At 45.7% G+C, this 24379-nt stretch overlaps 1 protein-coding gene across 1 annotated transcript in view; it reads right to left on the reverse strand.

Moving 5' to 3' along the window:
- Positions 1 to 9935, reverse strand: part of LOC110506108 (genetic suppressor element 1) — a 418800-nt gene extending 408865 nt beyond the window's left edge. The window contains exon 1 of the mRNA XM_036964533.2: positions 6847 to 9935. Within this exon, the coding sequence (XP_036820428.2) occupies positions 6847 to 9453 (2607 nt within the window). The 5' untranslated portion in view covers positions 9454 to 9935. The remainder of the gene's footprint in view (positions 1 to 6846) is intronic.
- Between the last annotated feature and the right edge of the window lie 14444 nt (positions 9936 to 24379).

Below are 24379 nucleotides of genomic sequence, written 5' to 3' on the forward strand. Positions count from 1 at the left end.
CCTTCAAAATGTGACGTTTGAGAAACATGGACGAACGTCTAATTTTGACATGAGACTGTGACTGTGACCTCTACCTTTCTATTTCTGATTACACCCCCCCCCCCCCCCCCCTCACACACACACACACATACAAACCTTCCAGTGATCTCCCCCACCCCAGACTCCCCCTCTCCCTCCCTCCCTCCTCCTCTCCTCTCAGTAATAAATCTGTGCAGGCGACAGTGTCACGATGCCAGAAGGTTTTTCCTGTGACAGCAAATACCTCCTTCACAGGATATAGGGCCAAGCAGTGAGAACATACTCTTTCCAAACATACACACAGAACACACACATTCAAATGCATACATCACGGCCACATTTACACACATATAATAACTGACCCCTACATTCATTTCTGAACAGAAACACAGACAGACAGTGGCACACTGATTGAGCTCAGACGCAGAAACCTGTCTCCACTTTTCCTACGGGTCAACGATAATCAACCACCCAGAACAGAGCCTCAGCAGACCACTATACACAGATACACACACACATACACACACACGTCTGTGGGTGATCCCATGTCATCTCTAGCGTGGCTCCACTTAGTGTAGTAGGACTTTGATCATTGTGTCATCTCCTTGACTTTAGAGGCAGACACAACACAACCATACCAGTGACATACTGAGAGAGTGTTTTCGTTTCCTTAGTCCTCTCTATCACACTAACAAAGTATTATTTTATCCCCACAAGACAAATAAGCCATTTTAATTTCATTTGTTCACCAAAATGGTGTGAAGTTAGGATGGGATTGGGCCCTTGACCTGAAGCCTGGTTGGTTGGATGTGTATGACTCCACTAAGACATTCTGGTGGTGGTATAGTGGTGGTATAGTGGTGGTATAGTGGTGGTCTAGTGGTGGTCTAGTGATGGTCTAGTGGTGGTCTAGTGATGGTCTAGTGGTGGTCTAGTGATGGTCTAGTGGTGGTCTAGTGATGGTCTAGTGGTGGTTTAGTGGTGGTCTAGTGGTGGTCTAGTGGTGGTCTAGTGATGGTCTAGTGATGGTCTAGTGGTGGTCTAGTGATGGTCTAGTGGTGGTTTAGTGGTGGTCTAGTGGTGGTCTAGTGATGGTATAGTGGTGGTATAGTGATGGTTTAGTGGTGGTCTAGTGGTGGTTTAGTGGTGGTATAGTGATGGTTTAGTGGTGGTCTAGTGATGGTTTAGTGGTGGTCTAGTGGTGGTCTAGTGATGGTTTAGTGGTGGTATAGTGGTGGTCTAGTGGTGGTTTAGTGGTGGTCTAGTGATGGTTTAGTGGTGGTTTAGTGATGGTCTAGTGATGGTTTAGTGGTGGTTTAGTGGTGGTCTAGTGGTGGTCTAGTGGTGGTCTAGTGGTGGTTTAGTGGTGGTTTAGTGATGGTCTAGTGGTGGTTTAGTGGTGGTTTAGTGGTGGTCTAGTGGTGGTCTAGTGATGGTTTAGTGGTGGTCTAGTGATGGTTTAGTGGTGGTTTAGTGGTGGTTTAGTGGTGGTCTAGTGGTGGTCTAGTGGTGGTATAGTGGTGGTATAGTGGTGGTCTAGTGGTGGTATAGTGGTGGTCTAGTGGTGGTCTAGTGATGGTTTAGTGGTGGTCTAGTGATGGTTTAGTGGTGGTTTAGTGGTGGTCTAGTGGTGGTATAGTGGTGGTATAGTGGTGGTCTAGTGGTGGTCTAGTGGTGGTTTAGTGGTGGTTTAGTGGTGGTCTAGTGATGGTTTAGTGGTGGTTTAGTGGTGGTCTAGTGGTGGTATAGTGGTGGTATAGTGGTGGTCTAGTGGTGGTTTAGTGGTGGTCTAGTGATGGTTTAGTGGTGGTTTAGTGGTGGTCTAGTGGTGGTCTATTGGTGGTATAGTGGTGGTCTAGTGGTGGTTTAGTGGTGGTTTAGTGATGGTATAGTGATGGTTTAGTGGTGGTCTAGTGGTGGTTTAGTGATGGTATAGTGATGGTTTAGTGGTGGTCTAGTGGTGGTCTAGTGGTGGTCTAGTGGTGGTATAGTGGTGGTCTAGTGGTGGTCTAGTGGTGGTCTAGTGATGGTCTAGTGATGGTCTAGTGATGGTTTAGTGATGGTTTAGTGGTGGTCTAGTGGTGGTTTAGTGGTGGTTTAGTGATGGTTTAGTGGTGGTCTAGTGGTGGTCTAGTGGTGGTCTAGTGGTGGTTTAGTGGTGGTTTAGTGATGGTTTAGTGGTGGTCTAGTGGTGGTATAGTGGTGGTCTAGTGGTGGTCTAGTGGTGGTCTAGTGATGGTTTAGTGGTGGTCTAGTGGTGGTCTAGTGATGGTCTAGTGATGGTTTAGTGATGGTCTAGTGGTGGTTTAGTGGTGGTTTAGTGATGGTTTAGTGGTGGTCTAGTGGTGGTCTAGTGGTGGTTTAGTGGTGGTCTAGTGGTGGTTTAGTGGTGGTCTAGTGGTGGTCTAGTGATGGTCTAGTGATGGTCTAGTGATGGTCTAGTGATGGTTTAGTGATGGTCTAGTGGTGGTTTAGTGGTGGTTTAGTGATGGTTTAGTGGTGGTCTAGTGGTGGTCTAGTGGTGGTATAGTGGTGGTCTAGTGGTGGTCTAGTGGTGGTCTAGTGATGGTCTAGTGATGGTTTAGTGGTGGTCTAGTGGTGGTCTAGTGGTGGTCTAGTGGTGGTCTAGTGGTGGTCTAGTGGTGGTCTAGTGATGGTCTAGTGATGGTTTAGTGATGGTCTAGTGGTGGTTTAGTGGTGGTTTAGTGATGGTTTAGTGGTGGTCTAGTGGTGGTTTAGTGGTGGTCTAGTGGTGGTTTAGTGGTGGTCTAGTGGTGGTCTAGTGGTGGTTTAGTGGTGGTCTAGTGGTGGTGTAGTGGTGGTCTAGTGGTAGTCTAGTGGTGGTCTAGTGGTGGTTTAGTGGTGGTCTAGTGGTGGTTTAGTGGTGGTCTAGTGGTGGTGTAGTGGTGGTCTAGTGGTGGTGTAGTGTTAGAGGTTGATTTTGATGGGAGTTCATTGCTGGGAAGTTGGTATGTTCTGTGACTTTGTTGCTCAGGTAGAGCTTATTTGATGTCCTTTGTTTTTTAGTTTGTTTGTGAAATTGTTATTCCCATGTTTCATTTGTTCCCAGGGGAGAAGGGGAAGGCACCTTGGGAGTGCTTAGGCAAGAGGCCCGCGGGCATACATTTACCCGTAGTATATTAATTGTCTAGGCACACTAGGTAAGACCTGGGCGGACCACCCCCTGTATTTTGGTTAGGGCACCAGGTGGTGCTAAATTAGGTAAGTAGGTGGGTAGGCAGGTAAGATAGGAGAGGGGGGGGGGCTTTGAGATTGACTTTCTTTGCTTTGGTTCCGTCCAGCCCCTTTTCCCCATATTACCGTGTACAGGAATAAAGTCCATGTAAAACGGTACCACATTCTGCCTGTTGTCATTCTTGCTCGCACCTACAGTCCATACCTCTTTCGCTTCACAGAGAGTTTAGTTGTAACAGGGGGTTGCGTTCCCTCTTCATAGAGGCGTGCGTAACAGTGGTCTACAGAGTCTGACAGGGAAGTCAGAGGGTCATGTTCAACATGCATTTTACACTCAAGGAACATGTTAACCATCCATCCAGCTTGCGTGTGTGTGTGTGTGTCAAATGAAATTGTATTTGTCCCATGCGCCGAATACAACAGGTGTAGACTTTACCGTAAAATGCTTACGAGCCCTTTCCCAACACTGCAGAGTTCAAAAGTAAGACACATGGAGGTAACATGTACATGTAGGTAGGGGTAAAAGTGACTAGGCAATCAGGATAGATCATTAACAGAGTAGCAGCTGCGTATGTGAATAATGTGAAAGTGTGAAAGTGTGAAAGTGTGTGTGTGTGTTGGAGTCTACTATATTTAACACGTCTGGCTAGCAGAGACAGTAGCAGTAGCAGCTCTCATTGCGTGGGCTAATTTAGACCTTATTGAGATCTTAACGAGGAATCGGACAGGAAGACCTCATTTTAACAAAGTACATTAAATGACACACATGCACATATGCACGCAACACACACACGACAGTGCAGGTACTCATCAGTAGGTGAAGGCAGTTGCATATGCAGAACCCAGCCCCTCCCTCTACTGTTTTACAACAGTAACTTGATTATGCCATTCTTAGTTCAAATATCTAAACATGAAGAAGACCTAGCTAAAAGACAAAGTCAACCCGTTCCTTTGCAGTTCATTTTCTCACCCCTTCTCTCCATATTCACCCCCTTTCTCCCACACATCCTCCTCCCTCTGCTTTTTAGAGATATAGGAGGAAGGAGGAGAGAGGGAAGGAGAGGGAAAGAGAGAGCAGAGGGGAGAGGGAAGGAAAGAGGGAAGGGGTGAGAAGGAGAGGGGGTGGGGTCAGGGGAAGCAGATGGGTTCTCCTCTGGTGACATGAGAGCGATGACAGTTCTTCTCTGGGCCAGATAGCGTGTCACTGGAGGACACGGCACCTGTTTCTCCCAGGCACCCACCGCCCCCTTTCAGCCCCTCTCACACCCCGGCTCTCTCACACACACTCAGCCCCTCTAAGCACTTCCTCAGCCATGAGGTCATTGCCTGGCCCAGGCCAAAAACAGCTCTGTCACCTGCACCCCTCAGACTCCTCAAATCCCTCACACACCACTAATCCCAAACCAAGTAAGCCTGCTCCGGGATTCTGATCTAGCGGATTCTGATCTAGCATTCCCTCTGAGGGTGTGATCTGATATACATACCTGATGATCAGAGCGAGCGAGAGAGAGGTGGAAACTGAGCAGCACTTCCTAACCTCCTGACAAATGTATGACCATATTAGAGACACATATTTCCCTCAGATTAGACAGACCCACAAAGACTTTGAAAACAAACCCAATTTGTGTGCCATCACAGCAGCAAGATTTTTGACCTGTTGCCACAAGAAAAGGGCATTATTATTATTATTATTATTATTATTATCTACTTCACAATGTTAACATATGTTTCCCAAGCCAATAAAGCCCTTAAATTAAGAGAGAGAGAGAAAGAAAATAAAAGTATAGGACAGCTGAACGATGCCCACAGGTGTTCTTACTTTACTGTATGATCTGATCTCTGCTCTCTAGGGAGTAAAATGTTCAGACTACTGGGATTCAATTATTATTTATGAATACATCCCCACCTGCCCATTGCTGTGTCTGCTTGGACCTCAGGATGGAACACCAGCAATATGACACACATACTCCATCAAAACCTGGAACCTCAACAATAAAATAGTTCACAAGCAGAGAACGATCTTTAATTATGAGGTTGAGCATCTCTCTGTTTCACACTGTAAATGTTGCTCTGTTGAGGAGCATCACTCTAAACATGCATTCTTGCAGCATGAGAAAAAGTATTGTGGGATTCCTTCATCAACTCTAGTCCCAACAGTGTACCTTAATGAAGACCTTGTTCCTAAACTTTTCCTCTCCCTCTTCTTTCCCTCCTCTCTCCCCCTTCTTTCCTCCTCTTTATCTGCAGTGCCACTTTAAATCACACACTTCAACTAACAGCTAACACATCTGACTCCAATAGTCAACTAATCATGATCTTCAGTTTAGAATGCGATTCGTTTAATTGGTTGTTTTTGCTAGGGATGGGGTAAAAGTGTGACACCACAGAGGATTGGAGTTGTCCATCCCTGCTCTAGAGCTTATTTCAGTAGGTGTTTTTCACCGTGCTATACTCGGATAAAAAACATATTTTTTGTGCATCTGATTAAATCACCATGGGAGCCTACCAGAGTTGCAGACATTGATTTTCTTCATTCATCTTGGTAGCAGTAATTAGTAGCAACAGCAACTGCTGCTGTGGCCTCTGTGAAACAAGGTCTAATGCTACAAGTCCATCTACAAGACCTATTCTCCTTTTTTCATTTTATCCATCCATTTATTCATGAGAGAGAGAAGAGGTCTCACTCTGTGAAGTAACAGCAACAGCAGCACTGAATCAGTCACTGCATGATTACACTCACACACACACTACAGTAAGACTGACACATGACTGGATGAGTCTCTGCTCTATATTTCCACTGGATAGAGCAGGATTTATAAAACAGACATGATCATTACACCACACTGTCTAATAGAGAGTTCACAGCTGTTCCTGACACAGAGGAAACTGTTATTATCATTAGTGGATATCAGCCGTCTCTAGTTGATCTGATAAAGGATACAATCTGTAGTAGCCTCGCGCACACACACACACACACACACACACACACACACACACACACACACACACACACACACACACACACACACACACACACAGCACTGACGTATGGAATCCTGTATACAGCCAAAACAATGTACAAAAACCAACAGACTTGGCCAGAAACACACACATGTAAACACACACATGTAAACACACAAGAAGAAAACGAGGCCAGTGGTGGCCTTGAAATCCCCCCGGTCTTTCTGTGTTGTTTACTGTTAGAGTTCTGATCCAAATGTTTGTTTTTCTAACGACGGGCTCCGGTGCTGTACGGATCCCCTGCTAACACTGCTCACTCCCCTGCCAGTCAGAGAGCTAAAGGAACACACACACAACCATAACACTCGAGAACACACCAACTCTCACTTCTCCCTGTTTCAGAGCAGCTTTCCCATAATGGGGGAGAATAGCAATAACAGCCGTGAACACTGGTCCATAATAAACCCCACCTACACACACAGACAGGCACGGGCACACTTAATTATTATAGGACTGAAATCATCCACAAACATCAAGTTAGGTTACACAAACCAATAGCTAACAGACATGAACAAGCACACAATCTACTGAAAAGGATGCATACTGCACCACTAAAATATACAACACACCCACAATAGTCAACTTGGAGCATCAACCAAACCTGTGTCTTACCTTGTGTCTGGGGCGTGATGTAGGGGGAGGTGTCTCTGTCCTCCCGTCTCCCTGTCCCTCCACGTCCCTGTCCCTGTCTCTCTCCTGCTGCATGCTCTGTCCCGCCAGCACCATGGACTTACATTCCACACACGAGCCAATCACCAGCTTCCTCCCATCATCCACCAGGAGGGTGCGGTGCCCGCGTGGGGCGTACAGGAACACAGGCAGCCTGGCCACTGTGACCGCACACAGCCCCCCCTGACGCCTCTGCTCCTGTCTGCAGAAGAAGCACACAAAGGCCTCGCAGCTGTACTGTCTGGCCCAGGGAGAGCTGGCCGGCTGGGGGGTGGAGGAGGCTGGGCCTGGGGCTGTAGAGCTGGAGGTGGCAGAACCCTGGCTCTCATGTTGAGCCCACTGGGCATGCAGGTCGTGATAGCAGAGGGCACAGGCTGACACCAGGCCGGTGGCGTCGGCAGGTTTGGCGCAGGGAGCGGGGGGGTGGATGGTGAGGAAGGGAAAGAAGGGCTCCCTCTCTCCACAGCGCCCGGGAGGGTTGACATGGAGTTGGAACTCCCCCCCGACCCCTAGCTCTGTCCCACACAGGTAACACACTGATACAGACCCACCATGGCCAGAGGAAGAGGAGGACACCACCTTTTGGGAATGGGCCAGTCCGGCTCCCCCCGTGGCCAGCGCTGTGTGGTACCTCCCCAGGAAGGAGGTGACAGAGGTGATGAGGTCCTCACTGAGGCTGAGGCGGTACGCCCCCCAGATCTCCTCCAGGATGGCGTAGCATGGAGGACAGCAGTGCACCCGGCCGTTCCTCACTCCCTGGGCACCAGGCGGGCACGGCAGCAGGTTGATGAAGGGGAAATACATGGCACCGCGGGCTTTGCCCACGCCGACCCGTGCATATGCCACCCTCACATCCCGCCCGCACTCCTGGCCACAGAGGAAACAGGCCTCACAGGAAGCCTGAGACTTAGGTAGGCAGTCCAGGGGCTCTGAGGGGTGCCTTTCCTGGGGAGTGATGCAGGGAGGGTGGCCCGAGGCTGGTGCAGGGGTGGAGGAGCCCTGGTTGAGGGGGACCACGTAGAGGCGCTGGAGAACGGGCACATCGGCCAGCTGGAAGCCCTGCCACTGCTGCATTAGGGATGTGTGGCAGCTAGCACAGACCAGGGTGGTGCCCCCCGGGGTGAGGGGCATGGCGCCAGGGGGAGGGCTGTGTAACCACAGGAAGGGGAAGAAGGGCTCGCTGGCTGCCCTCTCCTGCTTCTGCACAGACACACGGAACCTCACGCCCTGCCACATCCCGCTGCCACAGATGTAACACACACACTCCTCGGGACTGGTACTCCTGTTGGCACCACCACTGGCACCACTCTGGGGCATGGCAATGACCCTCCCGGCAGCGTCCCTGGGTGGTCTCAGCAGAGCCAATACCCTCTCTCTGCTGCTGCCAGCTGCTTCAAACACCTGGCGGTTGTCGTCACTGGTTATATTGATCTCGTGGTCGTTGTCAGAGTTGTCAGAGGCTATAAACTTGCCCGGAACACGTTCTCTAGGTGCTGCTGTGTCGCGCCTAGAGGTGACAGCGGCGCCAATGGGTGATAGTCCGTCGGCAGCGTCAGCGAGATCCTCTCCTTTCTGGTGGAATATGAGGGAGGGATGCCTGGTTAAACTACAGCTGCTGTCAGCAGCGCGTTGGAGAGGGCGCGGGTCAGCGTGTCTGACATTCCCCTCCGCTAGCCACTGCCTGTTGCGCATAATGATCCCGTTGTCCTGCACAGGTGTGTCAACGTGAGAGCTGTCATAGCATCTCTGGGACACAATCTCTTGGGCCAGAGATACTGATGACTGAGAGAGATTATTCATAATTTTAGCACCGCGCCTGGGCGGCATGGCACTATCCGATTTCGGCGAGTCCTGTGCCTGGTAAACACCCACCGGATAGCGGATAGCCCGTTCAGAGTCAGGGCTGTTTTTAACACTGTTGTTGTTCTTCCTGCTACCGTTTCTGGGAGTTTTGCTGTTGCTGCCAGATGTTCTATACTTCTCCTTGCTCACACCGGCGCGGTCTACTAAATCCAGTTCTTGGTCTGACATGTTCTCGTTTTCCGAGAAAGAGGAGAAATCCGACTCGTTCCCGTCGTAATTCTGGCTGCTGACACTGATTCTCCGCTCCAGGTCATAGGAGATGTTCCACTCCTGTGGTATCCGCCGAGAGTCGCACTGGTACGGCCTCTTCAGCCAGTACATACGCTTCTCTATGGGTGTCCTAGTCCGCTCGAACGAGTTCCACTGCTCCCCCAGAAAACAGTGGCACACGGCGCACACCGTAGCGTGTCCATCCGGGCTGACTTCACATGCCCCCGGCGCTGGCTCCTGGTTTTGTAAAAACGGGAAAAACGGACCGTTCTCTTTCGGATATTTCACTTGTAATCTCAATTCTTTTCCTGGCGAAACGCCGCTTCCACAAATAAAACAGTGAACCAATCCTATCCCATTCCGATCAGACCTGGAAGTGTTGCTGTACAATGGGCTCTCGTCCCCGGGCATGACAGCAGCCATGAGTCGGTGTTTCCGAGATATCGGTATTAAATCCTTGTCACTGGGGTCATTCATAGTTCTAAAAACACCCCAGACTACATGACATAATACCAAAAGCGGCAATTCATTCTAACAGACTCACACCTTTACAAAAGTAGGCTATGCAACAAAAAGACAGCGTATCGCGTTCAGCCTACTCACTGTGATAAAATAGCCGATAGCCCGATGAAACTGCAGAACAGTCAACGAACCGTAGACTAAATTCCTGGCTCTCAAGTATTCCGTTATAGATAATCTATTCAAACCGTCCATGAAACATTTAGCAGAAACGCAGTGTCTCCAGTCCGGAGTATAGGACTGCGAACCCGTGGTAACGTGAGAAGAAAACTCTTGTTAGAATCACGGGTCACCTCTCCTACGAACTTTCCTGCGCTCTGGAAACTTTGGCTGTTAACTCGCTCACACTGTACACAGCGCCATCTCCAATTCACTGGATCACTTTTCAGATACCCTCGCCGCTGCTCCCCCATAGTCAAGCCCTCTCAGCAGAACTAACTGATAAAGGAGGAAAGCGTCTCATAATTGTTTAACCAAATTACGTATTTGTTGAAGAAAAACTTAACCATATCATATCAAGCATCACCGTGTAGGCCTATTGATGTTTAGGTCCAGTGTGATTAGAATAGCCCCAGCCTATAATTAGAGTAGGTATTGGTTTTAAACTGCTATACCCGTGATAACATTTTCACACGTAATGCATAGACCCATGAGCTATTGATATATGGAAATATTTACACACGCCACAAACCAGGCTACATATTGCATTGCACGACTTCCCATGTCATAGCTGCCATGTAAATATACACTTTATGCTAAATGTTACAAACTATTCATTTAATTACAAGAGGTTGTATCACCATAATAAACAGCCAGAAGAATTTACAAGAGAAAGAAAAGACTTGTAAGGCAGCAGGATCCTGAGGTGAACAATGTGTGCCATTGTTCAAGCATTTGTGGGAGCTGTGCACGATGCATGACACATTGAAGCAGAATCTGTATGTGTTCTTAAAACAGAATCATTATAATAACCACAGGCAGTCAAAATCTTGAAAACATTTGTCTGAAATATGTTTGCTTCTTCCAATTCTCCCGAATGTCTCTTTCATTGCGGGATTAAGTGTTATTGCTCAAACAGAATGGGTCTTGTATTTTGTCTATGGCTGTTAGCTGTGTTGTACAGTTCCCACTTGTCCTGGATCCTCAGGGGACAGCTGTGGGGTGCAGCCCCACTAGCCACACCTGTTTTGGGGATTAAGTTCAGCCTAGCCCCCCTCTACACTGCATGGATGGAAGACCTTGACAGGGACCACACAGTCTGGTGTCAGACAAGCCCCTTCAGATCTCAGCAAGCAATGTGCAGGACTAATTCACATTCACAGAGATAAAAACAATCATGCATGAACACACACACATGGATGAAGAGAACATGTTGTATGTGGAGCAGTTCAGTAAGTTGGAACGCAGCCAACTGATGCCACACTGCAACAAAAGGCTAAAAGGACTTTGAGACATGAAAGTACATACACAAGCACACACACACAGAGCTCTTTCCCTCACACACACACAAACACACGCACGCACACACACATGCACACACGCACACACACGCACACACACACACACACACACACACACACACACACACACACACACACACACACACACACACACAGACAGATACACACACCCCTTTGGACACCCCAGTGAAAACCAGTTAACTCAAACTCACACCAGTGTAACGTAATAACAATAACACACATAAACAGTAATGACTGTCAATCCAGCTGTGTCTCTAACTAGCCTACATTGTGCTCCTGTAAGCAGTCACAGTCCTATCATCCCCTCATCTCTTTAAGAGCCACCCTGAGGCTGCTTCCCTTCTCCATTAATCTTAATGACACCACGGTGCTTCTCTCTTTGTCTGCCTCCCTGTTCTGCTCCATCTTCTCCAACATGACAACACAGCCAGCTCTTACTCTGACACACCAGAGCTTCTCTCTTTCTGACTTCCTGTTCTGCTCCATCTTCTCCAACATGGCAACACAGCCAGCTCTTACTCTAATGACACACCAGAGCTTCTCTCTTTGTCTGACTTCCTGTTCTGCTCCATCTTCTCCAACATGGCAACACAGCCAGCTCTTACTCTAATGACACACCAGAGCTTCTCTCTTTGTTTGACTTCCTGTTCTGCTCCATCTTCTCCAACATGACAACACAGCCAGCTCTTACTCTGACACACCAGAGCTTCTCTCTTTGTCTGACTTCCTGTTCTGCTCCATCTTCTCCAACATGGCAACACAGCTAGCTCTTACTCTAATGACACACCAGAGCTTCTCTCTTTGTCTGACTTCCTGTTCTGCTCCATCTTCTCCAACATAGCAACACAGCCAACTCTTACTCTGACACACCAGAGCTTCTCTCTTTCTGACTTCCTGTTCTGCTCCATCTTCTCCAACATGGCAACACAGCCAGCTCTTACTCTAATGACACACCAGAGCTTCTCTCTTTGTCTGACTTCCTGTTCTGCTCCATCTTCTCCAACCTGGCAACACATCCAGCTCTTACTCTGACACACCAGAGCTTCTCTCTTTCTGACTTCCTGTTCTGCTCCATCTTCTCCAACATGGCAACACAGCCAGCTCTTACTCTAATGACACACCAGAGCTTCTCTCTTTCTGACTTCCTGTTCTGCTACATCTTCTCCAACCTGGCAACCCAACCAGATATTAATAATCACACCACAGTGCATCCCTCTGAGTGACTAACTGTCTCCCAGTCATTTGGAAGACATCTCTCTCCCGCTTCTGCTTACTTCCCTCCAAACTGGCAACCAACAGGTCGGAATGACACCCCAGCTCCTCTGTGACTGCCTCCCTGTGTGTGTGTGTGTGTATGTTTGCGTGCGTGTGTGTTTTCCCTACCACAGACCCTAAGAAGAGAGGTGGGAATCTTCAGAACAGGAGGAGTCCGTTCTAACTCAACATTCTCTCACAGAGCTGTGACACGATTCGTTAACTGTGAGTGTTCATCTCCCTCTCTGCTCTCTGTTAGGAAGCTCCCAGAGAGACACTGCAGAAGGACATCATCTTTTAATATGCATTAATAGATTTTTTATTAATTTATTAGTTATTTTATTCATTTATTCACTCACTCTATCCAACAGGGTTGGCGTAAATTCCATTTAAATTCCAGTCAATTCAGGAAGTACACTAAAATTCCAATTCCAATTGTCTTCAGTGCTTTTCAATGAGGGTTAGTTCACTTTCTGAATTGACTGGAATTGAAATGGAACTGAACCCAACCCTTAACCAGTACCATTCAATCTTATTTATACATGTATTCAAGGATTCATTCATTTGTTCATTCATTCATATATTCAAATAGTTTTTCACTAACTCTTTCATTCGTTTCTTGCCATTCCATAGAAAACTGTCAGGTTGATGTTTATTGTCATTAATCTTGCCCTGGAGGCAGAACTGACTGATTTCCGCTAGATGGGCCAGTTGGAAAGTCAAAATTGGCTATATTGTAAAAATGTATGAAAACGTAAATGTGCTGTTTGGTCCTAATTTAAGGTTAGGGTTAGGCATTAAAGTTAGCAGTGTGGTTAAGGTTAGGGTTAAGGTTAGGTTTAAGGTAAAATTTGATGACTTTGTGCCTGTGTAGTCTAGTGACCACTCCGCAGAGATGCGTCCAGGGTAAGATTACAGCTGTGAGTCTTTCTGGGTAATTCTCTAAGAGCTTTCCACACCGGGATAATACAATATTTTCACATTATTTTTCAAGCTCTGTCAAGTTAGTTGTTGATCATTACTAGACAACCATTTTCAGGTCTTGCCATAGATTTTCAAGACGATTTATTAAGTCAAAAATGTAACTAGGCCACTCAGGAACATTCAATGTCATCTTGGTAAGCAACTCAAATGTATTTTTGGCCTTATTATTGTCCTGCTGAAAGGTGAATTCATCTCCCAGTGTTTTGTGGAAAGCCTACTAAACCAAGTTTCCCTCTAGGATTTTGCCTGCGCTTAGAGCCATTCTGTTTTTTTTTTATCCTGAAAAACTCCCCAGTCCTTAATGATTACAAGCATACCCATAACGTGATGCAGACAACACTATGCTTGTAGAGTGGTATTCAGTAATGGGTTGTATCGGATTTTCCCAAAACATACAGTAACACTTTGTATTCAGGACAAAAAGTGAATTGCTTTGCCACATTTTTTGCAGTAGTACTTTAGTGCTATGTTGCAAACAGAATGTATGTTTTGGAATATTTTTATTCAGTACAGGCTTCCTTCTTTTCACTCTGTCATTTTAAGGTTGTGGATTGTGAAATAACTACAATGTTGTTGAGCCATCCTCAGTTTTCTCCAATCACAGCCATTAAACTCTGTAACTGTTTTAAAGTCACCTTTGGCCTCATGATGAAACTCCTGAGCGATTTCTCCAGCAAATGAGTTCTTCAGTTCTTCAGCAAAGAAGAACGCCTGTATCTTTGTAGTGATTGGGTATTACACTCCAAAGTGTAATTAATAACTTCACCATGCTCAAAGCGATATTCAATGTCTTCTTTTGTTGTGGTTGACCCATCTACTAATAGGTGCCCTTCTTTATGAGGCATTGGACAACCTCCCTGGTCTTTGTTGGTGATTCTGTGTTTGAAATTCACTGCTCGACTGAGGGACCTTACAGATATTTGTACATAGGTGGTGATTCAAAAATGATGTTAACCACTATTATTGCAACTGACTGTATTATGTGACTTGGTAAACACATTTTTTCCCCTGAACTTATTTAGGCTTGCCATAACAAAGGGGTTGGATACTTAATGACTCAACACATTTCAGCTTTTCAATTTTTATTAATTTGCAAAAAATTAGATAAACGTAATTCCACATTGACAATATGGGGCATTGTGTGTAGACCAGTGACACAACATCTCAATTTAATACATTTTAAATTCAGGCTGTAACACAACAAAACATGGAAAAAGTCCAGGGTTGTGAATACTTTCTGAATTCTACTGTATTCTAGTCAATGCCACTCCGACATTGCTCATCCTAATATTTATATTTTTCTTAATTCCATTCTTTTACTTTTAGATTTGTGTGTATTGTGAATTGTTCGATAAATGCCAACCTGCCGAAAACGGTCTGCCACATAGCCCCCAAGTGTCAAAGCTTGAGAACTACACCACCTCCTCACCTCCTTTCAGGCCTAGATATCATGGAAACCACAACACACGCCCTGCCCATGGCTGTGACGTTTACACAGCACACAGAGACACTGCAGCTACACTATGTATGAAGTTGAATTCTGTTGAGAAAAGGGAGAGAGCTGATACGGATGTCTAGACTGTAACCATCTGGGGGGATTGAAAAACGCTGTGGGGTTCATGCATCTCTTTGTGTTATGAGAGTGTGTATGAGAATGTGTGCATGCATGCGTGCATATAACTACATACCTGAATGTGTATGTGGGTGATTGAAAGTGATCTGTGAAACGAGGTCTCTCTGTTCAGGTCTCCTGGGTGTACTTTAGTCTACTCTCTAGCCACACTGTCAAGCAGGGTGTGGTGGGCAGGAGGGCAGAGAGGGGCAAGGAGGGTAGAGGGAACTGGGCGATAAGGGGATGAGGGGAGATGCAGGTTTGAATAAAATCCTTCTGTTGAACACGTCCGTCCAGTGAGAGCTGTGTGAGGGGGAGGTGATGACAGGAGCAGGAACAGGACAAAGGGAGGTTGGACGTGTGTGTCTGTGTCTGTGTATGTTTGTATTACGTGTCCGCTTTGAATATGTCTGCAGAATCTTGAATACTCTCACCCTATCCTAAATGTCTCTCTCCATCTGGCACACACAACACACACACACACACGCACGCACACGCACACACACACACACACACACACACACACACACACACACACACACACACACACACACACACACACACACACACACACACACACACACACACACACACACACAAACTCTGACCCCCTATCACACAGCGGCATAAATCTCCACACATGTCGATCCATTCCTATAGATAGACACACACATACACTGACGCCTAGCATCCCGTCAGCACTGTCTGGGTCAGTGTGGATGTTACCTGGCCAGGGTCTGATCACGCTCGCTGCCGACAGCACACACACAATGCCCTGCCTGTCTCTGCAGCTCAGAGGTATTAAAGACATATCTTGTTCTATGTCTGCTTCCCTGTGTGTGTGTGTGTGTGTGTGTGTGTGTGTGTGTGTGTGTGTGTGTGTGTGTGTGTGTGTGTGTGTGTGTGTGTGTGTGTGCGTGCGTGCGTGCGTGTGTGTGTGTGCGTGCGCTGAAAGCGAAAGATTTTTCCTGGCCAGGTCTGAGTATTCTGTGATTTAACGAGACCTCAGTGAGGGCTCAGTGAGATTTACATAGCAGATAAAACCAGACCAGTGAATACTGTAGGACTGACTGTAGTTGATTTACTGTATTTAACTGGACGAGATTTACCAACTGGACATTCAGGTAAAAAATGCTCTCTTCTTCATTCACAAAGCAGAAGACTTAAACAGGACACACATCACATCTGGACATGTGTATTCCTGTACATTGAGGGCTGTGTATGTACCACACTTGTGAGTACATCTAATTGGTCATTTTATAGTGCATATGGGTGTGAGAGTCATATCCAGATGGAGATGTGTGGGTACAGTATGAAGTGTGCTATTTTATACCGTATGTGTGTATGCTGTACACTGTTTCTGGGTCTGTATGGAGGCATTACTCTTCTATTCCCCCCCAAGACTCCCTGCTTCACCAGACAGACTCATGGGAACTGGATGTGTCAGTCTGAGAGGGAGGGAGAGAGAGAGAGAGAGAGAGAGAGAGAGAGAGACAGAGAGAGAGACAGAGAGAGAGAGAGAGAGAGAGAGAGACAGAGAGCGAGAGAGAGACAGAGAGAGAGAGAGAGAGAGAGAGAGAGAGAGAGACAGAGAGAGAGAGAGAGAGACAGAGAGAGAGACAGAGAGAGAGAGAGAGAGAGAGAGAGAGAGAGAGAGACAGAGAGAGAGAGAGAGAGAGAGAGCGAGAGAGAGACAGAGAGAGAGAGAGAGAGAGAGAGAGAGAGAGAGACAGAGAGAGAGAGAGAGAGAGACAGAGAGAGAGAGAGAGACAGAGAGAGAGAGAGAGAGAGAGAGAGAGAGAGAGAGAGAGACAGAGAGAGACAGAGAGAGAGAGAGAGAGAGAGAGAGAGAGAGAGAGAGAGAGAGAGAGAGAGAGACAGAGAGAGAGAGAGAGAGAGAGAGAGATGATGGTCACATGGGTTCAGAGGAGAGAAAGAAACAAAGGGAACATGAGACCAAAGCAGTGGAGAGAAGATGGGCACAATGATGGCAGCTACAGTTTTAATGGCATGAAGTCCGAGATTTCCACCATGGTGTTGATGACCTGTGACTTTAATCACTGTAAGGGCATGATACTGACAAGGAATGGGACGATATATGGAGAGACATGTTTCTAAAAGCACTAAGTCCTATATTCTGTTCCCAGTGGAAATGTAATTGTTTGAGAAAAATGCACAGTGTTCAAGTGTGTGTGCGTGCGTTCATGCATACTCTCCCTCTCATCTCTCCTGTGTGGTATAGCAGGCGTCCCTGACCCAGAACCACGGGTTGGGAGCCACAGGTGCTATGGAAACAGGCCTGTGTGATGGGGGCTGATGGGAGCTGTGTTCCAGGCACAACCTGTATGTGTTCAGAGCCAGGAGGGGACATGGGGAAGACATAAACACCTTCAATCCCCTCTGCCTGAGCCAACATGGACGCCTGGTGGCCACTCTCAGGTCCTGGGTTCTACAGCTAGACATAATACAGTATGTATGAAGACAGATAGGATTTCAGCTCCGCAGGCTTGGCTTGGGATATAGCATAACTGTCACTGCATAGCATCTGGCTGTATAGTATGTCTATTAGGACTATTGATGATAACTGTGTCTCTACTGTATATACTTTTAAACTCATGCTTCCATCCTCCCTTGAAGAACAGTAATCTCTCATTTATTGTGTATAGGTGAAATGCAATGGTGTGAAGTACAACAGTAAAAGTACTTTAAAGTACTACTTATATAGTTATCTGGGGTATCTGTACTTTACTTTACTATTTATATTTTTAATTACTTTTACTTCTACTTCATTACATTCCTAAAGAAAATAATGTACCTTTTACTCCATACATTTCCCTGACACCCAAAAGTACTTGTTACATTTTGAATGCTTAGCAGGACTGGAACATGGTCCAATTCACACACTTATCAACAGAACATCCCTGCTCATTCCTACTGCCTCTGATCTGGGGGACTCACTAAACACAAATTATTTGTATGTTGGTGTGTGCCCCTGGTTATCCGTAAATAAAGAAAACAAGAAAATTGTGCCGTCTGCTTTGCTTAATTAATATAAGGAATGTAAAATGATTTAAACTTTTACTTTTGATACTGATGTATATTTTAGCAATTACATTTACTTTTGATACTTAACTATATTTAAAACCAAATACTTTTAGACTTTTACTCAAGTAATGTTTTCCTGGGTGACTTTCACATTTTCTATTAAGGTATCTTTACTTTTACTCTAGTATGATAATTGGGTACCTTTTCCACCACTGGTGAAATGTACAGTTATGTGTATATAGAGCCCATCTTCTGTGTGAGGCTATAAAATACCTTTATGAGGGTTAGGGGGCAGGTGTGGGGTGGAGGGATGCCACTGTGGTCTGGTGACACTGTCTAGTGAACTACTTCTGTATCCCATCTGTAACAGAGAGAGAGGGAGGGGGGGGGGGGGGTCAGAGAGAGAGAGAGGGGGGGGGGGGAGAGAGGGGGGGTGGAGTCAGAGAGAGAGGGGGGGGGGGTCAGAGAGAGAGAGAGGGGGGGGAGGGGGGGTGGAGTCAGAGAGAGAGAGGGGGGGTGGAGTCAGAGAGAGAGAGAGAGAGAGAGAGAGAGAGAGAGAGAGAAAGAGAGAGGGGGGAGTCAGAGAGCGAGAGAGGGGGGGTGGAGTCAGAGAGAGAGAGAGAGAGAGAGAGGGGGGGGTTAGAAAGAGAGAGAGGGAGAGAGAGAGAGAAGGGGGAGAGAGAGGGGGGTGAAGTCAGAGAGAGAGAGAGAGAGGGGGGGGGGTGGGTCAGAGAGAGAGAGGGGGGGTGGAGTCAGAAAGAGAGAGAGAGAGAGTGGGGGGGGGGGGGTCAGAGAGAGAGAGCTAAAAGAAGAGAGACGTCTACTTTCGGCCAGATGTTTAATTTAAAACATTCCATTGTGACTGTGGCCGGGAAACCAGTAAGAGATCAAATAAAACAATGGGAGCGATTCAAACAGGCACATCTTCCATTTACTAAGAAGAGAGAGGGAGGAGACTGAGATGACACTTAAAAGAAAGAGAGATGATCAGTAGGAGTAAGAGAAGGAAACAGAGACAGAAATATACAGGAGGGAGAAATGACAAGAGTGAAGAAGCAGAAAGGATATATAAAGAGAAAGGTATGAAAAATGTATCCAAAAATAGTGAGGGAGAGAGAGTGAGGAGGAGAGATAGAGAGATAATGTTAGAGAGAGTGTTTTCTCCATAGCCCTCTGTTTTCCATTCCATCCAGTGTGTGACTGTGTGTGTGTGTGTGTGTGTGTGTGTGTGTGTGTGTGTGTGTGTGTGTGTGTGTGTGTGTGTGTGTGTGTGTGTGTGTGTGACTGAGTGCCTGCCCTGCTGCCACCTCCACATCCTGTCAGGCAGGAAGTTAGGCTGTACGTGCCAGTGCAGGAAGGTGACACAGGAAGTACACCAACCATTAGGTCAAAGGTTACATCCCAGATGGGCAGTCAGCATTGGGGTTGAGAGAGGAGTGACCTGTCTTAGTATGTACATACACAGCTCTAGAGGAGAGTGAACTGTCTTAGTATGTACATACACAGCTCTAGAAGAGAGTGAACTGTCTTAGTATGTACATACACAGCTCTAGAAGAGAGTGAACTGTCTTAGTATGTACGTACACAGCTCTAGAAGAGAGTGAACTGTCTTAGTATGTACATACACAGCTCTAGAAGAGAGTGAACTGTCTTAGTATGTAGATACACAGCTCTAGAAGATAGTGAACTGTCTTAGTATGTACATGCACAGCTCTAGAAGAGAGTGATACTGTGTGAACTCTCTTAGTATGTACGTACACAGCTCTAGAAGAGGGTGATACTGTGTGAACTCTCTTAGTATGTACGTACACAGCTCTAGAAGAGAGTGATACTGTGTGAACTGTCTTAGTATGTACGTACACAGCTCTAGAAGAGAGTGAACTGTCTTAGTATGTACGTACACAGCTCTAGAAGAGAGTGATACTGTGTGAACTGTCTTAGTATGTACATACACATCTCTAGAAGAGAGTGAACTGTCTTAGTATGTACGTACACAGCTCTAGAAGAGAGTGAACTGTCTTAGTATGTACGTACACAGCTCTAGAAGAGAGTGAACTGTCTTAGTATGTACATGCACAGCTCTAGAAGAGAGTGAACTGTCTTAGTATGTACATACACAGCTCTAGAAGAGAGTGAACTGTCTTAGTATGAACATACACAGCTCTAGAAGAGAGTGAACTGTCTTTGTATGTACATTCACAGCTCTAGAAGAGAGTAAACTGTCTTAGTATGTACATACACAGCTCTAGACGAGAGTGAACTGTCTTAGTATGTACGTACACAGCTCTAGAAGAGAGAGAACTGTCTTAGTATGTACATACACAGCTCTAGAAGAAAGTGAACTGTCTTAGTATGTACGTACACAGCTCTAGAAGAGAGTGATACTGTGTGAACTGTCTTAGTATGTACATACACAGCTCTAGAAGAGAGTGAACTGTCTTAGTATGTACATACACAGCTCTAGAAGAGAGTGAACTGTCTTTGTATGTACATTCACAGCTCTAGAAGAGAGTAAACTGTCTTAGTATGTACATACACAGCTCTAGACGAGAGTGAACTGTCTTAGTATGTACGTACACAGCTCTAGAAGAGAGAGAACTGTCTTAGTATGTACATACACAGCTCTAGAAGAGAGTGAACTGTCTTAGTATGTACATACACAGCTCTAGAAGAGAGTGAACTGTCTTAGTATGTACATACACAGCTCTAGAAGAGAGTGAACTGTCTTAGTATGTACCTGCACAGCTCTAGAAGAGAGTGACATGTCTTAGTATGTACGTACACAGCTCTAGAAGAGAGTTAACTGTCTTATTATGTACATACACAGCTCTAGAAGGGAGTGAACTGTCTTAGTATGTACATACACAGCTCTAGAAGAGAGTGAACTGTCTTAGTATGTACATACACAGCTCTAGAAGAAAGTGAACTGTCTTAGTATGTTCATTCACAGCTCTAGAAGAGAGTGAACTGTCTTAGTATGTACATACACAGCTCTAGAAGAGATGTGATACTGTGTGAACTGTCTTAGTATGTACGTACACAGCTCTAGAAGAGAGTGATACTGTGTGAACTGTCTTACTATGTACGTACACAGCTCTAGAAGAGAGTGAACTGTCTTAGTATGTACGTACACAGCTCTAGCAGAGAGTTAACTGTCTTATTATGTACATTCACAGCTCTAGAAGAGAGTGAACTGTCTTAGTATGTACGTACACAGCTCTAGAAGATAGTGAACTGTCTTAGTAGGTACATTCACAGCTCTAGAAGAGAGTGAACTGTCTTAGTATGTACGTACACAGCTCTCGAAGAGAGTGACCTGTCTTAGTATGTACATACACAGCTCTAGAAGAGAGTGAACTGTCTTAGTATGTATGTACACAGCTCTAGAAGAGAGTGATACTGTGTGAACTGTCTTAGTATGTACGTACACAGCTCTAGAAGAGAGTGAACTGTCTTAGTATGTACGTACACAGCTCTAGAAGAGAGTGACCTGTCTTAGTATGTACGTACACAGCTCTAGAATAGAGTGATAATGTGTGAACTGTCTTAGTATCTACATACACAGCTCTAGAAGAAAGTGAACTGTCTTAGTATGTACGTACACAGCTCTAGAAGAGAGTGATACTGTGTGAACTGTCGTAGTATGTATGTACACAGCTCTAGAAGAGGGTGATACTGTGTGAACTGTCTTAGTATGTACGTACACAGCTCTAGAAGAGAGTGAACTGTCTTAGTATGTACATACACAGCTCTAGAAGAGAGTGAACTGTCTTAGTATGTACATGCACAGCTCTAGAAGAGAGTGAACTGTCTTAGTATGTACGTACACAGCTCTAGTCGAGAGTGAACTGTCTTAGTATGTACGTACACAGCTCTAGAAGAGAGTGAACTGTCTTAGTATGTACATACACAGCTCTAGAAGAGAGTGAACTGTCTTTGTATGTACGTACACAGCTCTAGAAGAGAGTTAACTGTCTTATTATGTACATTCACAGCTCTAGAAGAGAGTGAACTGTCTTAGTATGTACGTACACAGCTCTAGAAGATAGTGAACTGTCTTAGTATATACATACACAGCTCTAGAAGAGAGTGAACTGTCTTAGTATGTACATACACAGCTCTAGAAGAGAGTGAACTGTCTTAGTATGTACATACACAGCTCTAGAAGAGAGTGAACTGTCTTAGCATATACATACACAGCTCTCGAAGAGAGTGAACTGTCTTAGCATGTACATGCACAGCTCTCGAAGAGAGTGACATGTCTTAGTATGTACGTACACAGCTCTAGAAGACAGTGAACTGTCTTAGCATGTACTATATAAAACTGTATTTTTTTGTGAAGAATCAACAACAAGTGGCACACAATCATGAAGTGGAACGACATTTATTGGATATTTCAAACTTTTTTAACAAATCAAAAACTGAAAAATTGGGCGTGCAAAATTATTCAGCCCCCTTAAGTTAATACTTTGTAGCGCCACCTTTTGCTGCGATTACAGCTGTAAGTCGCTTGGGGTATGTCTCTATCAGTTTTGCACATCGAGAGACTGACATTTTTTCCCATTCCTCCTTGCAAAACAGCTCGAGCTCAGTGAGGTTGGATGGAGAGCATTTGTGAACAGCAGTTTTCAGTTCTTTCCACAGATTCTCGATTGGATTCAGGTCTGGACTTTGACTAGGCCATTCTAACACCTGGATATGTTTATTTTTGAACCATTCCATTGCAGATTTTGCTTTATGTTTTGGATCATTGTCTTGTTGGAAGACAAATCTCCGTCCCATTCTCAGGTCTTTTGCAGACTCCATCAGGTTTTCTTCCAGAATGGTCCTGTATTTGGCTCCATCCATCTTCCCATCAATTTTAACCATCTTCCCTGTCCCTGCTGAAGAAAAGCAGGCCCAAACCATGATGCTGCCACCACCATGTTTGACAGTGGGGATGGTGTGTTCAGCTGTGTTGCTTTTACGCCAAACATAACGTTTTGCATTGTTGCCAAAAAGTTCAATTTTGGTTTCATCTGACCAGAGCACCTTCTTCCACATGTTTGGTGTGTCTCCCAGGTGGCTTGTGGCAAACTTTAAACAACACTTTTTATGGATATCTTTAAGAAATGGCTTTCTTCTTGCCACTCTTCCATAAAGGCCAGATTTGTGCAATATACAACTGATTGTTGTCCTATGGACAGAGTCTCCCACCTCAGCTGTAGATCTCTGCAGTTCATCCAGAGTGATCATGGGCCTCTTGGCTGCATCTCTGATCAGTCTTCTCCTTGTATGAGCTGAAAGTTTAGAGGGACGGCCAGGTCTTGGTAGATTTGCAGTGGTCTGATACTCCTTCCATTTCAATATTATCGCTTGCACAGTGCTCCTTGGGATGTTTAAAGCTTGAGAAATCTTTTTGTATCCAAATCCGGCTTTAAACTTCTTCACAACAGTATCTCGGACCTGCCTGGTGTGTTCCTTGTTCTTCATGATGCTCTCTGCGCTTTTGACGGACCTCTGAGACTATCACAGTGCAGGTGCATTTATACGGAGACTTGATTACACACAGGTGGATTGTATTTATCATCATTAGTCATTTAGGTCAACATTGGATCATTCAGAGATCCTCACTGAACTTCTGGAGAGAGTTTGCTGCACTGAAAGTAAAGGGGCTGAATAATTTTGCAGAGAGAGAGAGAGAGAGAGAGAGAGAGAGAGAGAGAGAGAGAGAGAGAGAGAGAGAGAGAGAGAGAGAGAAAATCAGAGAGAAACCTGTTGGCTGAGGAGGCCAGACGTTCTTCTAATCATTTATTGATTTGTTAATTTTTCCAGGATCTCTTGACTCCCAGCAGGGGTGAAAGGTTGTGTGGAGGAATGTGTTCCGTAGAATAAAAATCACACATATTCAAACTCCAGCTGATGCATTGCCAGTTTGGGAGAACAGAGAGAGATCTAGCAGCCTTGTATAAGTGTCCTGAGCCTACATCACTGTTATACTGCAGAATTGCTGACTGGGATAACTAGAGAGAGGGTGTTCCAGAACAGGTCATTACTATTAAACAAAGACCACAGTGTTTTAGACCGTCCATGAACAAATTGTATCAATGCATTGCATAAAAACAGAACTTGTACAAATCTGTCAAATGAACAGCATAGGCCATGGGAAAGCTAGTATGGTATTGGTAGTACATAGTGGTGATATCAGTGCAGTGATGCAAGTGTGTGAGGTTGCTTCTCTCGATCCCCCATCTCTACAGCTGTGTTTGACCTCTAACCCCTAAACCCCTGAGAAGCCTAGCCCTGTGTGTGTGTGTGTGTGTGTGTGTGTGTGTGTGTGTGTGTGTGTGTGTGCGTGCGTACACGTGCGTGCGTGCGTGCGTGTGTGCGTGTGTGCGTGCGTGCGTGTGTGTGTGTGTGTGTGTGTGCGTGTGTGTGTGTGTGTGTGTGTGTGTGTGTGTGTGCACGCGCATGTGCGTGTGTGTTAGCGGGTCATTTGCACAAGCATTACCCAGCCCACCATTCCGGG

The sequence above is a fragment of the Oncorhynchus mykiss genome, chromosome 26 (assembly GCF_057628025.1).
Source record: "Oncorhynchus mykiss isolate SJ-2025 chromosome 26, ASM5762802v1, whole genome shotgun sequence".
NCBI classification, from domain to species: Eukaryota; Metazoa; Chordata; class Actinopteri; order Salmoniformes; family Salmonidae; genus Oncorhynchus; species Oncorhynchus mykiss.